The sequence below is a fragment of the Betta splendens genome, chromosome 17, assembly GCF_900634795.4.
Source record: "Betta splendens chromosome 17, fBetSpl5.4, whole genome shotgun sequence".
Taxonomy (NCBI): domain Eukaryota; kingdom Metazoa; phylum Chordata; class Actinopteri; order Anabantiformes; family Osphronemidae; genus Betta; species Betta splendens.
Genome location: NC_040897.2, coordinates 8482986 through 8499740, shown reverse-complemented (window position 1 = coordinate 8499740; position 16755 = coordinate 8482986). Strand labels below are relative to the sequence as shown.

At 44.9% G+C, this 16755-nt stretch overlaps 3 protein-coding genes across 23 annotated transcripts in view; 2 read left to right on the top strand and 1 right to left on the bottom strand.

The window, feature by feature from the left end:
* Window positions 1-9341, top strand: part of mbnl1 (muscleblind-like splicing regulator 1) — a 40034-nt gene extending 30693 nt beyond the window's left edge. For 10 of the 21 annotated variants that reach the window (XM_029131712.3, XM_029131709.3, XM_055503969.1 and 7 more), the window contains 8 exons: window positions 95-334; window positions 1423-1476; window positions 2645-2798; window positions 3650-3685; window positions 4335-4426; window positions 4884-4928; window positions 5636-5707; window positions 5864-9341. In XM_029131712.3, the coding sequence (XP_028987545.1) occupies window positions 95-334; window positions 1423-1476; window positions 2645-2798; window positions 3650-3685; window positions 4335-4426; window positions 4884-4928; window positions 5636-5692 (678 nt within the window). In that variant the 3' untranslated portion in view covers window positions 5693-5707; window positions 5864-9341. The remainder of the gene's footprint in view (window positions 1-94; window positions 335-1422; window positions 1477-2644; window positions 2799-3649; window positions 3686-4334; window positions 4427-4883; window positions 4929-5635; window positions 5708-5863) is intronic. The other 11 variants (XM_041068153.2, XM_055503961.1, XM_041068157.2 and 8 more) reach the window with 11 other exon arrangements.
* Window positions 9342-9494: 153 nt separating this feature from the next.
* LOC114844379 (ras-related protein Rap-2b-like) lies at window positions 9495-12874 on the top strand. The gene has a single exon (XM_029131726.3). It carries the CDS (start codon window positions 10673-10675, stop codon window positions 11219-11221), a length of 549 nt encoding a protein of 182 aa, XP_028987559.1. The 5' UTR covers window positions 9495-10672; the 3' UTR covers window positions 11222-12874.
* A 1965-nt stretch (window positions 12875-14839) lies between these two features.
* Window positions 14840-15715, bottom strand: LOC114844049 (complement C1q-like protein 2). Its single transcript, XM_029131079.3, has 3 exons — window positions 15457-15715; window positions 15262-15384; window positions 14840-15162 (listed from the first exon to the last, which is right to left on the bottom strand). Exons 1-3 carry the CDS (start codon window positions 15704-15706, stop codon window positions 14882-14884), a joined length of 654 nt encoding a protein of 217 aa, XP_028986912.1. The 5' UTR covers window positions 15707-15715; the 3' UTR covers window positions 14840-14881.
* Between the last annotated feature and the right edge of the window lie 1040 nt (window positions 15716-16755).

The following is a 16755-nucleotide window of genomic DNA, read 5'->3' as shown; positions in this document are numbered from 1 at the left end:
AGTTTCACATTTAGGAGCTTGAGTCTTCAGAATTATCATAACGGTTACACATTTATTTTATTAATAAGCCCAAGTGTGTTGGTCTTTTGTCCAGGTGTGCCGGGAGTATCAGAGGGGAAACTGCTCCCGGGGCGAGAACGACTGCCGCTTCGCCCACCCCGCAGACAGCACCATGATCGACAACAACGACAACACCGTCACCGTGTGCATGGACTACATCAAGGGCCGGTGCTCCCGCGAAAAGTGCAAGTACTTCCACCCCCCGGCGCATCTGCAGGCCAAAATCAAGGCTGCCCAGCACCAGGTGAACCAGGCCACAGCCGCCGCGGCCATGGTGAGCAGTCTGTACAGGCACGGTGACACCCATTCACAAGTACAAGCGCAGTATACAACAAGCTAAGGAGCAACTTTGAGTTGAAGTTTATTGTGCATCTATGCTACCTGCTGTTATTGAAATCTCCCAGTAGAAAACTAATGTTCTGTAGTTCACACCCATATTCATGTCTGAGTGTGTCTAACCGTCATGGTTGGTCTTACGCAGCTTTTCAGTTCTGCTTTTGTCAGGTCAAACTTAAAAGGTCTGCATGTTGGTTTGGGTAAACTCTGCTCGGAGCTGGATGATATGAAGAAGGACTGGACAATGGTATCATCAGCATAACCGTCATGATTACCACATTTAGCCCTTTTCTTCCTAATGCGACAAAACTATTGTCTTGTTCCTTGTTCATTTTATCTCAGAGCGTGAGCAGAGAGTCGGTGACTCTCTTTCTCTGATGCCCTGGACTTATATTTGTGACTCCATTGTTTCTGTGCTTCCTATCTGTCACTTCTCTTCCTCTTGACATTATTAAAAAAGGATTCACTGTGCTTTCAGGCGTGTCTCGCAGTAACAGAACCTGTGAATAATTTACAGTAGCCACACTTGTCTGCTGCTGATCAACGTGTTCTCTACATGCTGTTATTGACATAGTGCGGCAGAGAGCTGGGGGTGAATCACTGTAATGTGCTGTGGACTATGATGTGCACAGTAAAGCAGAAACCTGTGAATTGTGCTTCTGGTTAATTTTCTGTCCCATACAATTGATTGACATGCTAAACGTAATGATGACTTATTGTCTTATCGCTGTATTATCCATCTTTGTGTGATAATAACTAATATAGACTAGTAGTTATCATTGATTATTGATGATCCTTTAACTGTTGAGCAGTAGAGCTAGTGTCTACACTGTGCATGCCTTAGTCCTGTTATCCCCTTGTATATTGCATTCCAATGATTTGTTTTTTTATTTGTTTTTGTTTTTTCTCACCTATACCCAAACTGCACTGCTGCCCCCATGATGCACCTCTGCTTGCTGGTTTATGTTAATGCGCTTGAACCCCATTGGCCCATTGCCATCATGTGCTCGCTGCCTGCTAATTAAGACTCAGTCGGCTGTCAAATCACTGAAGCGACCCCTCGACGCAACCTTTGACCTGGTACTATGACCTTTCACCTTTTAGCTTGGCATGTGGCTTTGTCGTAGAGCTGTGTTTTAACCAAAGATACCGAGCTATTTTTGTTGTTGTTGTCTCAGTGCAATGTCTGTTTCTTCCTCCTGATAATCTGTCATTATTGCCAATGATAAAATGATTGTGGCTTAAAAAAACAAAAACAAAACAAACAGCCTTCATCAAACACTGACCTCAAAAACAAATTCTTATGTGGAATTTGTGATAATGAGCCACAATCAATTCATCACCTGTTGCTTATTTAACAAACGTCAGGGAGGGCTAGGGAATTAGAGCTTTTCTAATGGTGGCATGGCTTCAGTTTTAACGTCCAAGTTAGTGTTCAGTGTTGTGGCGCGACTTAATCAGTGTATGCATGACTGTGTTGCTAGTGCATGTCAGATGGATAAGGGTGGGGCTAAGAGGAACAGTATTTAATTCCACACAGAAATGATCCCACCATAAACGATGATTACAGTTCAATTGATAGTTCACTCCATCATCAAGAGTTGTCGCAGATCACAGACCTCAAGAATGGCCTCATGCCAGGATGAAACCGCTTCCCTCCGAATGCATGCGGTGTGAGTGTTTACACCCAAAACGGCTTTTTCAACATCTGACTCCTCTCCCTTGGCCTGAGCTCATTATTGACCTCGTCTGAGAGTGAACCATCACTTAAACATGGCTTACACAGTTTGTCATGGAGCTAGCAGTGCAGCCTCCCTTTCTCTGTGCTTCCTACCTGTTCCACCTCTTGTTAGCAGCCTCATTGTTTTAATAGTTAATGCTTGCTGATGTTGCAGTTAGTCAGTCCTAGAGGCGCAACGTTAGTAAATCCAAGTAAGCTTCCTGCTAAAATAATCACATGATAATATATGAATGCTTATTAGCCAGTAGCGCCAGTAGGCACCATGCTCCTGCTTGTGTAGTACTTGTGTCAGACTGCTGCTTGCTTGCTACTGATGATATGATGATGATATTTTTATTGTTGTACACACAAGGATTTTGTGATAGTCTCCCTATGATGTCCTCTAACATATGTACCTTTTTTTGTTTTCCTTTTTGCCTCTCTCCAACACACTCTCTCTCTCTTATTTACACACACCCCTCTCTCTCCCCCTCTCTCTCCTCACTGACCTCCTTCCTGGCTTGACAGGGCATCGGCCCTAGTGTCATGGCTCCCCTGCCAAAGCGGGCAGCCCTGGACAAGGCCAACGGGGCCTCTGCCGTGTTTAACACCGGCATGCTCCAGTACCAACAGGCTCTGGCCAGCATGCAGTTTCAGCAGCAGGCTGCTTTCCTTCCATCAGGTATGGCTTCAAAAGCAAGCACAGCTAGTGCTTTGACCACCAAGAGGAGGCCTGGCGCTTGTCTGGGTCCGGGCAAACTGTAGAACAGAACACTTCAGACCTAAACAGTATTTAAAGTTAAATAACTCCTGTAGATGCAGAACTACTACCAACCTTATATTAGACTAGTCGTCATACATGAATGCTTCAAATTTAAAAACTAAAAATGACTGTCTGATTTTTTGCATTGTGGTTTGGTTGGCTTTGCATGGCCACTAGATATTAGGAATGTCTTTCTGCCTACTAATTGCCGGTATAACGCCACGTAGTGACCTGCTCCTCCTAATGTATGCAGGCTGATTATAAGCGGCATGGATGGAAACACAGAAGTTGTTCACTACTTTTTTAGACCAATGCGTCCACTGGTTGGGGGCTTTGGCTTAGGCTGGGATGAACGGGACTGGATGGGCTCTTTAATGGTACTTCTGAGTTGGGCAAGCAGCGGGCTTCAGAGTTTTGCTTCTGTACTGTACATACTGTATGCGCTGGACTCCTCACTTCTGTCTAGAATGTGTAAATAACGTTTAATACTTGATAGTTACAATCACATTACACTTCAGACAAAAGTTTAGATTCAGATTCCCATTTGATTGACGATTGTCTTATGATGAGTTCATTCATGATTTTGATTGACAGATTGTCTTATGATGAGTTCACCACTTCACCTTTTCCGATCACTGATGACTGTGACCAAGAGATATTAACCTTTTTTCCCAACTTATCTCTCCCTCACTCTAACGACCCTTGTGATGGGCTGTTTTGATTTCTCTTCCCTATCCAATCCACTTCCTGTTGCACTGCATGATGGGCAGGCTCAATATTGTGCATGACACCTGCAGCGAGCGTTGGTAGGTTCCAGCTTTCCTTCTTTAGTTTTTTTGTACTCTCATGACTCTCATGCATCATTTAGTAATATGAATTGTAATCAAAGCAATGTTTTGGTGACTGAAACTGACTGCTTAGATATTTTTTGTGTTATTAAGCATAAATGAGATTCAACATTATGTGAAACAAATGTTCTGAAGTATCGATGTTGTTTGCCGTGTGTATGTGCCTTATACTTTAACTGGCCCTCGTTGGATTAGTTCCTGTGTGTACACCTACTGTGTATTGCTTGGACACGCATTCTCATGCCCATTCTAAACTCGGCTTCTGGCTGGTCTAACTGAAAGGACGTGAGGGAGTTCAATTCTAACCTCCCCCCTTATCTCCTCTGCCTTAATGACGCTGTTCTTGAGCCTAAGCATTAGGACACGACAGCAGTCGTGTTCACCATACAGTACAAGTACACAAGAAAATACATGGTGTGACACAGTGCTGCCGTAGCAGACACCAAGTTCTCACATCCACGTTGGCAGAAAGACAAAAGGGAAGCAGTTAAATCGAATCCCTCTCTGGTGCCCTGTCTCTCCTTCTCCTTCCCTTATTTGCCTGGTGTGTATGTGGCTACACTGCTCCTCTGTGAATTTTTGCTTACATGATTTTCCCTCCAAAAAGTTCCCATGATGCACAGTGGTACTCCAGCCACTGTGTCTGCAGCCACCACATCTGCCACAAGCGTTCCCTTCGCAACTGCCTCCACCAATCAGGTTTGCACCTCTACCGCCTTAGTCTCTCTCTCTCTCTCTCTCTCTCTCTCTCTCTCTGTCTTTCTCTGTCTGTCTGTCTGTCTGTCTGTCTGTCTGTCTGTCTGTCTGTCTGTCTGTCTGTCTGTCTGTCTGTCTGTCTGTCTGTCTGTCTATCTATCTATCTATCTATCTATCTATCTATCTATCTATCTATCTATCTCTGTCTATTTATCTGTCTGTCTCTGTCTATCAGTCCATCCTCCATCTCTTTCTGGGTGGGTTGGGAATAATGCAGTACTCCTTCTTGTTGGCCTTCACTAGAGTCCAACATGTGTACAAATAGACATTTTGCATCCAGTTAAACTATAACCACCACATTTCATACATGACTGTATCTGTCTTTCTGGAGAAACGTACTGTATTGCATTTAATGTGTGTCCTCACTGTAACCTCGATTTTTGTCCTTTCCCATTTTGAGGACTCTTCCTTATCAAAGTTGACTACCAACGAATACATGCAATTGGTATGTATGAGGTAGTTTTTCCCATTTTTAAAGCCATTCGCACAGCTTGTGCAGCAGTCGCTATCTGTGCCCTTTGGTGCTTGGCTTTTTTGTTTTTTCCATTTTTCGCTGCTGCTTCAAGCACGTAAAGTAAAGCTTTACCATGTTCCTCGTGTTTATAAGGTGGACATACTCATTCTTCAGTCAAACGTGTTCTGAAACCAGCAGAACAGGCAAAAACAGTCTGCCTCATTTATTTAGCTCATGAAACCTGTGAAAATATGTATAAATGATAGATGAATCATGGTGTTACTATTTCTGGTCCATCATAAGTTTTCCACAGTTCACTGAGGTGTGCAGGTCAACAACATGGAGGACTTATATATTTGCATGGGGAAGCCACCTCACTGACAGTTTCCTCCCTCCCCCCTTCGCCCCTTCCTTCCCCTCGAACCCTCCTCCTCTCTTTTCTGCTGCCCAGAAGTGTCTGTTGATTCTTACTGACATGTTCTCAATTAATTGTGCCCCAAAAGTTGCAAAATTGCTTTTTCTATCTCTTCATCTTTGGCCTTTTTCAGCAATGAGCTCATCTTAATGCGAGGAGATGTGATGAAAATGTGTTGATCCGAGTCTGTTTTTTCAGATAACTTTTGCCGCGGGTGTTGTTTCAGTTAGGGATCCTTCAGTTGATCTGTATTTTGTTTTGTTTTGTTTTTTTCTGTCCCCAGATTCCAATAATATCTGCAGATCATCTGAGTAGTCACAAGTACTTGACTCAGATGTAGTTCCTCTCGAGAACAGTGAGTTTCTATTTTACTCCTCTCTATTCCTTCACAGAGATTTTGACTCTGTTTGCACACAGAATAGAACTCTTAGGATTTGTTCCTGTCTCTGAGTGTAAAACTATTGTTTTTAATACAGAACAGTTTTTTAAGTGAAATCACTGTGTCTTACAGATCAAAATGAATGTGTGCTGGCACCGTCCAAGCCAAAAGAGTTCAGCCTTTATGTACATAACCTTCAGAATGTCAAGCAATGGGACGAGGAGGGGCTACCATCTCTTAGCCGGTTCACGATGATGGTCTCAACACATACGTAAACATCAAGGGCACCACACGTGATCTGTGCCATCTTCCCACATATCAATGTCAAAAAATGTAGTTGTCAAATTCAACGTCCAGATGGGAGACGAGAAGATTTTGGAGCCGGGGTCGGCGTGTCTCTCCCCCTGTGGGAAACACTCGTGTTACACCTCTGTGTCTGACTAAATCATAGCTCTCAGTTTGTTCTAATTATGATCATCACTGCACACACAGACAGTCAGGAGTGTGGTTGTGTAAGGCAGCATCCAGTGCTGGTACGTCAATAGACCAAGAATTTTTCTTTCCTTTTTATTTGTTTTGCTTTGTTTTGTTTAATTAATAGCCATATTTCATAGTTTACAAATGAAATGCAAACATGCACCTTGAATTTGAATTTAAAGGCACAATGATTTTACCAGGACTTTTATTCACCAAAAGAATTAGGCATGTACAGTATTGTGTTTTTACGGCTAGTGAAACTAGATATTGAAATGAGGGTCTTGGACATATGAATGTTCTGGGTAAACCAACATACCTGTGTACCTTGAAAGCACAGCCAGGATAGCTTTTTCTCACCTTGCCATGTGCCATCGAGGCCATACAGCGGAAATCAGAGTGTTATCTCAGCAGTGTTATTTGTTTACCGAAGGTAAAACGTTTTGTATGGCTCTTTTTGTATCGTTTTGTTTTCAGAATCTGCATTGTGAGTGTTTTTTTTTAACGTTTGATTTCATTCATCTAATTAATCAGTTTTCAAAACGGGGTTTTCATCAGTTTTTTTTTATTTCTTTTTAAATCAACAGTGGGAGGTCTTTCTAAAGTCTGTCATACCTCTTTTCATAGACTAGCGTTGTTTGTGTTTGTTCGGATTTGGTCGTAGCTCAGTCCATTGACTCTAAAAGCTGGTGACGTTTGAGAGTGCGGCTTCGGTTGACGTTGTGTTACCTAGTTCCACCTCTTCTAAAGAGGAGCAACTCTAAAACTGTGTCTCCAGAAGCACTGTTGATCTGTGTGTTGGTGGGAATTTAAAACATCGGACCCAAAAGGTCTATTAGGTCATAAAAACCACATGTGCACTTGAATAATTGTTTGTCTCACCCTGTTTTCATTTTTCAAGTGATCTTAATTTTTTGAGGAGAAATACATGAAATAACTTTGACTTGTATTATAAGCAAAGTTGTGGTCCACTCGTGGATCTGACTATGGAAACCAAAGCACAGTTTTTCTCCCATGCGTGGTAACAGCAAGGGTTACAGAAGCATCTCTGAAGAGGCTCATCTAGTTAAGGACACCTGTATCACTTTTCATACACCTTTTAGTTGGTGATCACTTCTTTCTGATTTCACAGAGGTGTGTAGCGTGTTTTTACCGATTGTAATGTACCTAACAAAGCCTTAGATTACAATTAATGGGTCTCCACCCAATCAAATGTATTTTAAATCACCATGCAGGAAAAGAACACCAATGATGTTTTATAATTTTTCTCACCTACTTCTTATAATCTTTGTTTTTTTTTTTGGTTCTTTGTCTCAACGTAAAAATAATAATTACTCTTCAATTTCATTGAACTTATGTGTTATGTACTACTTAAGGATTTAAATCTATTTGAGGTTTGTAGTTGTAGATTTTTCTTTTTTTTGCCTTACTATATATTACTTGACAAACATTGATATAGCCGTTGTAGATTTTGAGGTATTATGACATAACTTTTTCAAACCATATAAATGATAATGTGTTGAGTCAGTTTTAAATATTCACTTCATTCATATAGCTGGATGTCTTTTTTTTAGTTAATGTTACATTATCAGTTAATTTTATTGTTGAAAGACCTTTTTGATACAAGGACTGAGATTAAATAATTTGCTGCAAATGCAGCACATCTCGGAAAAAATACCTAATATTTTAACCAACTTAAATTTTCCTTGTAACATGTCAAGTTCATGTTTGAAAATATATTATACTGAGATATAGATTGTCCATGTTTAAGAGTAAAATTATTTTCTACTGTATCCATTTAAGAAACAAAAGATGTAGTTTTGTTTGAATATTTCTTAAGTTTGCCCTGAGTGTCAGGCCAAAACGAGCGGTGAGATTGACGCGTGTTTGGACGTTTGGTGGATAGTGAGGCTAGAAGCGAGAAAGACAAAGACTTTTCCAGAACAGAGAGGTCAGAAATGCTGCAGGTGATGAGTTTGAACCTAAGGGACGAAGGTTGACTTTTTGCACTTCTGTATATAGTCAAATGAACAGAGAAAAATGTGTATCATATTGAGATATTATTTTGAATAAAAAAAGATCTATAATTATAAGGAATTTTGTTAGATTAATTTAAATTCTTAAATTAGAAGACCAGCTAAAACAATTGCTTGCAAAGAAGGGCACTAGTTTCTTGGCCAATGCATTCAGAAAAAGCTATGCGCTGTTTGTCTTATTTTATCGGTGGCTAGTATCGCCAGGGAATGTTGTAAGGGAGTAGAGATCCCCATGTCACGCTAACTCCATATCCCCCGTGACGTCCACGTATCACTTGTTGGACTTGGTCATGCAGTATTGCTGCTCCCATGGTACAGTTGATGCGTAAAACTGTCACAAATTTATATTCTCTTATACTTTTATTTGACTGCATGTGAAAATACAAAACAAAAGAAACTGCGTAGTTACGGTATGTAAGGAAAGATAAGACGAGACTACAGAATACACAGTAATATGTCATTTTTTATTATACATATAGTAGATACAGTAACATCCACAGTGGGAGTTAATAATACTTCAACAAGTCATCTTACTCTTGTGTGATAAACTATTTTCCAAGCAAACAATGTTATTTAAAGAATGATAAAATATTAGCACTCATCCACCCCAGATACTTTCTCATAGCCATGTATTTACAGTCGACGCCGACTCACAGGCAGTTTGTCCCCGCTTTCACATCCGTGCACTCAGCAGGTGAGCGTTCACAAAACCAAATGTGTGCTTTTTATTTTTTTTTTGGCAAATTAGTCTTTGAAATGAATGTAACAGTCGCAGGTTCAGCATGAACTGTCTCTGGCCTGAGGCTGCTGTGTAGTCGCTACAGAACCAAAGCGCCGTTCTCCCCACACCAGATGTCGGCCCGCGCGCACGGCCGGACCCACGGTTCCTCTTCCCTGCTGGGGGCACATTTACATGTACGCTTTGACTGCTTCTTACCTGTAAGTGCAACCACCAATTATGTATTTGCTAACAGCTGTCTCACAATAATGTACTATTCTGTCTTCAGATTTGTTTATGCACATTTTATTGTTGCCATAATTGACTCTTGCTGTATGGATTAAAAAATCGGAATAAAGTAATGTTTGATTTGCTCATGCAACGGTCGTGTGGTCACTGCCTTTTCTTACCTGTGTGAAATTCAACTTCTGAACACAAACAACGTTATTAAAAACCTGCCGCTCGCGTCTTTACTCAACATGTCGTGAGTTAAGATGATGCATTTGTATTGATATAACTCTCCACCGTGTCTTACATTGTCATCCAGACTGGAGCAGCTCCACAGAGACTAATGTGAAACAGATTCACAAGGTTAAACTAAATGTGCTCAGGGCCATTTTCATGTGCTATCTGGGTCAGAACTGATTACACCAGAGTGCGATGGAATCTGTATGAACTCGCCACATGCCTCCCACTGTGCGTGTCTCGAACGCTGACATCAGGAGCCTTAATTCCTTACTTCTGCTTGGAAATGCACGAGCTCATCATTGGTGTGAATCCCATTTCTTACTCTTACGGAAACAAAGACATACGACAAAAAATACCAGCACAAAGCAGTTTTTCACACTTTTAAGATTAAGCAGATTTTGCCAAAACATATAATAAAAAAAAATATATAATATAATACTGTAGCATATGTGTTACAACCACTCTCATTACTATAATGTAGCAAGCTTGGACACAGAAATTTGCTCATGTCCTTATTTTTGTGACTCCATAAAATAAATAAAATGAATACAGTGTGTAGTGTGACGGTCCCAGGGCTCTGGCTCACATGTTCAGTGCTGTTATCAGTATATTTATACTACGTTATACTGCTACTGTATAACCTTTCATATCCAGATGCCACATGCTGCACTGCTTTACGGTGCCTCTCCAGAACCAGCCCATGTGTGCAGACACCAAACAGCTGTGAAGGCCCCATGAATGTCAACGGGTTAATGGAGTGCCTCATTAGCATGCTTATGTATAATCACATTACAGGGGCAGCGGGGCAGCTCGCGGGCCGCCGGCTGAGAGCAGTGACCGTGAGTCCGCGCGCGAGACACGCACGCCCCGCAGGAGCCGCCGCGGTCACCTGATCGCGGCGGCTCGGGCTCTGCGGCGACGGCGCCTTTAAGAAAACGGAACTGAGCCTCGGCTTTGACGCGCCGAGGTCGTGGGCAGGAAACGCCATGCGAGAGGCGAGAAGCGATCACGCTCCCGAGCGCCGCGGCACGATACGGTGCGACCAACATGCGCGTTAACCCGCCACGCTAACGCGCAGCAGCGGCCGCTCGCCTCGGTTCTGCTCCGCGGGCTTGGACTCGACTCCGACCCGAGCCGCGGCGCACCCTCCCCGGGCTGCGCGGATTGAAGACATCGGGGCCGCTCGGCGGGGTCGCGAGAGCGTCGCGGAAAAAGGAGGCGTCCGCCGTTTCCCCTCCGCCAGAAATGAGGGAGTACAAAGTGGTGGTTCTGGGCTCGGGCGGAGTCGGCAAATCGGCGCTGACGGTCCAGTTCGTGACGGGCTCCTTCATCGAGAAGTACGACCCCACGATAGAGGATTTCTACAGGAAGGAGATCGAGGTGGACTCGTCGCCGTCGGTGCTGGAGATCCTGGACACGGCCGGAACCGAGCAGTTCGCCTCCATGCGCGACCTGTACATCAAGAACGGCCAGGGCTTCATTCTGGTCTACAGCCTGGTGAACCAGCAGAGCTTCCAGGACATCAAGCCGATGCGGGACCAGATCATCCGCGTGAAGCGCTACGAGCGGGTCCCCATGATCCTGGTGGGGAACAAGGTGGACCTGGAGGGGGAGAGGGAGGTTTCTTCCGGGGAGGGCAAGGCGCTGGCCCAGGACTGGAGCTGCCCGTTCATGGAGACCTCGGCCAAGAATAAAGGCTCGGTCGACGAACTGTTTGCAGAAATAGTCCGACAGATGAACTATTCCACTGTTCCCAGTGGCGGCGACCAGTGCTGTTCGTGCGTCCTGCTCTGAACCCCTCCCCTCCCCACGAACCGCGCGTCCGGACCGAACCGAACCCGAGCTTCTAACTTGTCCCGCAGGCTTCTTCGCAAACGTGTTCTCTCTCCTTACACTGTTGTCTTATTGTTGCACACAAACGCGAATCGACTGGGACAACGATCGGTTATCTGTAATTGTCTGGAAAAAGTGTTTACAATGACAAAAGTACTTGAATGTTTTTTTTGGATTTTTTTATGGCTTTGTATATGACACTTCTCTGGAAATGTGCCTCGATGGGAATGTCTTATTGTGAAACCTAAGAGACACGTGTTTCTGGTTAATTTCTGTGTTTTTATTCGTTGAGTTGTGCTGTTGCATCTGTCATGGAGATTGTGTGTGTGTGTGGGGGGGGGGGGGGGGGGGGGGGGGGTGATCATGCCAAATCCCTAGGCAGAGTTGGGATCGGTCACTTATTAAGGCCTTTTAACTGGAGTCGGCCTGGACGTATTTGAAAAGAATATCCCGGATGAACTTCTGAACTTCTCACCACTCAAGCCTTGCGCAGGTTTCACGAATCGAATGTGGACCCGGTTTGATCCGACCCTCTACGATGCTGTATCTGAAGCTGAGGACTGTGCTGGAGTTGTAGTTCCTTTTTCTCCCGTCCGTCCCCGTCTCTGGTCTGGTGGAGCTCGCACTCAGCCGACCGCGTCCCTCCGGCCTTAGTGCATTGCTGTCGCTGCACGGGGGACACCCCGGACCCCCGTGTCAAGTGCCTTCCTCAGAACCCCCCCCCCTTCGACCCCCCCCCCCCCCCTTGACTGTGCCAACTGATGAGCGTCTCGATGGCAATCAGAACTTTTATCGCCGTTTTCAGCACACGCTCCGCTTCGCGTCCGGCGCCTGCTCTCTTCTGGTGTGTGTGTGTGGGGGGGGTGGGGTCCGAATTCAGGCCGTTTCTCGAGGTACTAGTCCAGCAAGAACAACAGCAACTTTGACCTCCTGGGATTTGGGTTTTGGGGGGCGAATGAGAAGCCATGTCTGTCTGAATTAGCTAGACTTGTTTTTTTCTTCTTTTCTAAAAATGTGACCTTTTTTTTGGACTTACTGTAACTTACTTGACTTACTGTAATTCTCCCTTTGGACAAATCTGCCACCCAGCTGTCAGTTTGAGACCTTGTAATACATGCATTTTACGTAACCGCGTGCTGTAATTGATTGGCGGTCGGACCACGTTGCTGCTACTGGATCACAGTCACCTTTTAGACGCTTCTCCTTCAGCTCACAGCATTTTGTGTTACTGCATCTGACGCACAACTCTTCCCACCGCACCGGAGAAAGAATCTCCTTCAACACCCAGTTAGTGTGACGTGCTCCTGGAGGTGGTGGTAGGCTCACACATTTCGGGTCCATTTCCAGTCCCATATATTTACAACCTGTAACTAAGTGTTATTACATTCTGTGTTTGACGAGTCGTGAAGTGCGAGTCATAATGAACCGATGAAGTCCTGTTTTCTACATTGTTTTTTTTTTTTTTTAGCTAAATTCCACGAGGCCGTGACTCCCACCCTGTCTCCACATCTGCGGGGTTTCAGACGTTACTGGTGGGTGTTTCCCCAGTGAAACCATTAAACCTGGACACACATGACTGGCGACCGCAGCATAAGGTGTTCTACTTACACAAAGTGCCAGTTCACAGTTTTCTCTTCTTCCTGTTCTCCGCAGTGATCAACGTGTTTGTTCTAACCAGCGACAGGTTTCACTCTTTTAGTATATTGTGTGGAGGAGGGGTGGATGATAGGGCACTTCCTGAGTTGCGGTAGCTTCGTGGCAGATCTGTGAAATGTTGAAACGAACACAAACGCGCAGTTCCTCTTTACCGTGTAGAAATACACGGTAAAGTGTAGTAATACCCCCCCCCCCCCACACACACACACACACACACACACAGGTTTCACTCCGGCGGTCGGACGGGACCCGAGCTGATCTGAGACCAGCAGCGTTGCGTGAAGCACATTCATAATATCGTCCACGGTTATTTATGAACCACCTGAGAAAGAAATAGTAAGTGTGAATGAGTCGCCTTCCGCCCAGTGCAGACACGTCTGCCTGAAATACTCGCTCTGTCTGCTGTTAAACCATCAACACTGTGCTCTGTGCAGCTAAAGTTCAAGTTAGGATTACAAACATTTGGCTTTCAATATTTTATGCACCTCATTTTTGTCTCAACATCATTAAACCTATTACTACATTATTACTACATGTACTAATTTCCATTATTTCTCAATGTTTTTTTACCAAATGTCTTTGAGTCCTCATATGTCACGTGATCGACCTTAGTGGTCAGTTCTGTACTTTGCCTCCTACAACTGGGAGGAGAACCCGGACTTTGCCTCAGGCGTCCCGGGTTCGTTAACGCACATTTGTTCTCATGCTAATGTCTCCTGCAATGCAGAAAATAACAGCATCCCAGTCCCCTGAAAGCATCAAGCAAGTTAATTTACTACCTGCATGTTGGTCAACATTTAATACCCCATCATTTTCTCTCATGCATCCCTATATGAGTCGCTGCTAATTATTAACTAACTCTTATCTCAGCCTGTGGACTTCTGCTACATGCTTTCTGTGTATTACTCACTAAAATAAGGCTTGGTGCCAAAAAGAAATAATAAAAACACAGCACACAAGAGGTTGATGGTAACACAGTACAATGCGTGATACTCAAACATGACAGATGGCAGGTCCTGCAAGAACGTGGAGGTTTTGCACTCGATCGGACGCAGTGTTACTTCACTTGGAGGAGCTAAAGCGTCTCGTAGTGTTGCCATGTTGCCTGCAGGAGTCTGATTGTGGACAAGTGTGTGTGAGTCACTCTGTTCTTGGAGGGAACGGTGAAGAAAAGGCCTCACATACCCAGGGACCGAAATAGACTAAATGCTGTGCGTCTGCCTCCCACACTGCACAGCGAGTAGGAGGACGCAGCAGACACACACAGAGGCGCTCGCAGCTCCCCCACATTCAGCCACCATTTCCATTTACAGGCCTGAATGAGTGATGCCCGGTTGCTCGCTGCGTCTGTGGGAGCCCGAGCATCCGGTTCAGGATTATTTCTGAACTGGTGCATGTTTGTTAGACATTGTATATAGCTCACAAATACGATTTATTATGGGCTTTAGACTTTACTAACGTGATATGGTTTGATTTCAGGTTTAAAAAGGAATTAGCCGCTATACTCCGTTCGTCCACAAGAGGGCGACAAGGTACAATTGATAGGATAGAATAAAAAACTTAATAAAATTAAAGCAACAAGCACAAATATATTTTTATCAATGTATTATGCAAATACATGTAGGTAGCTTTTGGAGCCTTTCAAGACTTTTGTTTACTTCACTGCGTCATTCAATAATTCGTGACCCGGAGCCGCGGATAGTAAATGGAGGTCAGCCGGCCTCCGTGAAGCGTGGAGGTGGGAACGTGAGGATCAGCTAAGAGAGAGTGGGTGCTCCTCATGCTGTGCAAAGTGAGGAGGCGTGCGAGTCCCTCTGCTGCTACATCACATCCATCCAATCGAACCCAGATCATCAGATCAGCAGTATTAAGTGCGACGGGTGAAGGTTTTTGCCAGGAGTTACAACCACAGAGGCTTCAAACACCATTTTAGAGCTTTTATTATCAGTCGGAATGTTACTCCACCTACATGGGGAACAGCAGATGACCGGTGAAGGTGCTGAGACTGTCCCCATCGTCATAAACCCAAGTCATAGGTGTGAGCCAAACGCGTATCTGGTCGCCCGCTCCGAGCCGTAGAATCATGCTGTTGCTCGCGGTCTCGAAGCGCTCTCCCGCTTCATAGTTCTTCACCGCGGCCATTTGCCTTGCAAACCTCATCAGCCGCAGACCCATGGGATTGGACGACAGACTGTGGCCAGTAACGCTGAAGTAATAGACGCCGCCGACTGGAGCGGTGAAAATGCCTGAGGACGACCAACGCACGGATTTTCAGCCGCCCGACGTCCGTTTACTCATAGATGTGAAGCCGGTACTGTCTGTGTGGCGGCGTTAGCTTCGCTCACCTGTCTCGGGGTCGTACGCGCCTGTGTTCATGTAGACAGTCTTGTAGATCAGTGGGGTTTCAGCACGGATGGGTCCAACATGGCCATCATTTCCAAGAGCTGCTCCAAATGCAACACGCGACCCTTGAACGGGAATAAAGTCTGTTTCGTTACCAATAAAAACAGAGACTCAACTCAAACAGTGCAGTGCTGTACCTTGGATTGTGTTCCTCAGCGCCTCCAGCTGTTCCTCAGCAGCTGCCAGTCTGGCTTGCAGGTCCTCCAGGACGCCTCTGAGCTGGACGCCGCTTTGCTGATCACACGCCGCAGGACAAGCCGGCCCGCTGGGCGGACTCTCGGCGCCGTTGACCTCAGCCACACAGGCGCAGAGGAAGGAGAACCACAGGGCACCCACTGAGGCCCTCATCTCTGAGAGGCTTCTGTCTTCCTCCGCTGTCGCCTTCATCTATTTATACATGGAAAGAAGGAAATGTCCTTGACTTTATTTGAGTTTTTTTTTCCTGATTGGGGTCAGATTAAACAGTTTATTACCCAGGATACGAATGTATCCAAAGGTTCCTTATTGTTATATGACGATTAACGATTTTAATGCATGATTCAAATCCATCTTCGAACCATTGTCATGTGATTCGCCCTGACACACACCATCCTGCACACATAGATTTTCAAAAAGGCTCTCATACATATGCAGCATTAGCAAAACAAGAACCAGGAAGTGTTTGAAAACGCGAATAAAGACAGACTGAGAACGAAGCTCATGAGAATGTGACCTAAGTACTGAGCCCGGTTTGCTGGAACTTTGAGCGCGTTCTATCTATGTTACTTTGCTCCTTGCAGGTTCCTGATTGTGTACAAGAGCAGATGAGTCACTCTGGTCTTGGAGGAAACGGTGAAGAAAAGACTTCACATATCCAGGGACTGAAATAGCCTAAATGCCGTGTGTCTGCCTCCCACACTGCACAGCAGTGGGAGGACGCGGCAGACACACAGAGGTGCTCGCAGCTCCCCCACATTCATCTGACATCTCATCTCCATTTACAGCCCATGCACTCATGCAGTCAGTCCTGTAAATGAGTGAGACGTGTGCCTGTTAGTTGGCGTGGATGAGAACGAGTGTTGTTTATGTTGTGGGGACATGAATGTGACTGTAACATCTGCAGCTGTGCAGCAGCTTCAGGACGTGTGTGTGTGTGTGTGTGTGTGTGTGTGTGTGTGTGTGTGTGTGTGTGTGTGTGTGTGTGTGTGCGCAAAACAATGTGCAGCGAAATGGAAGGATTTCGTGTGCATCCACAAGAGGGCAGACAAGTACAAGTAACACAGAGCGCTGGGGTCTGTGTGGAGCTCAAAGGGCTCTGAGTGTGAGTCTGCAGCTGACTGGAGGTCAGGTTTAAGGTCGTTCCATCAGTGCAGCTTTTTGGTTTGTTCCTGATGTGATGAGACGCCTCCATTAAAAACAGACTCATTGGACAAAGCCTTAGTTAATGAATTAGCCCT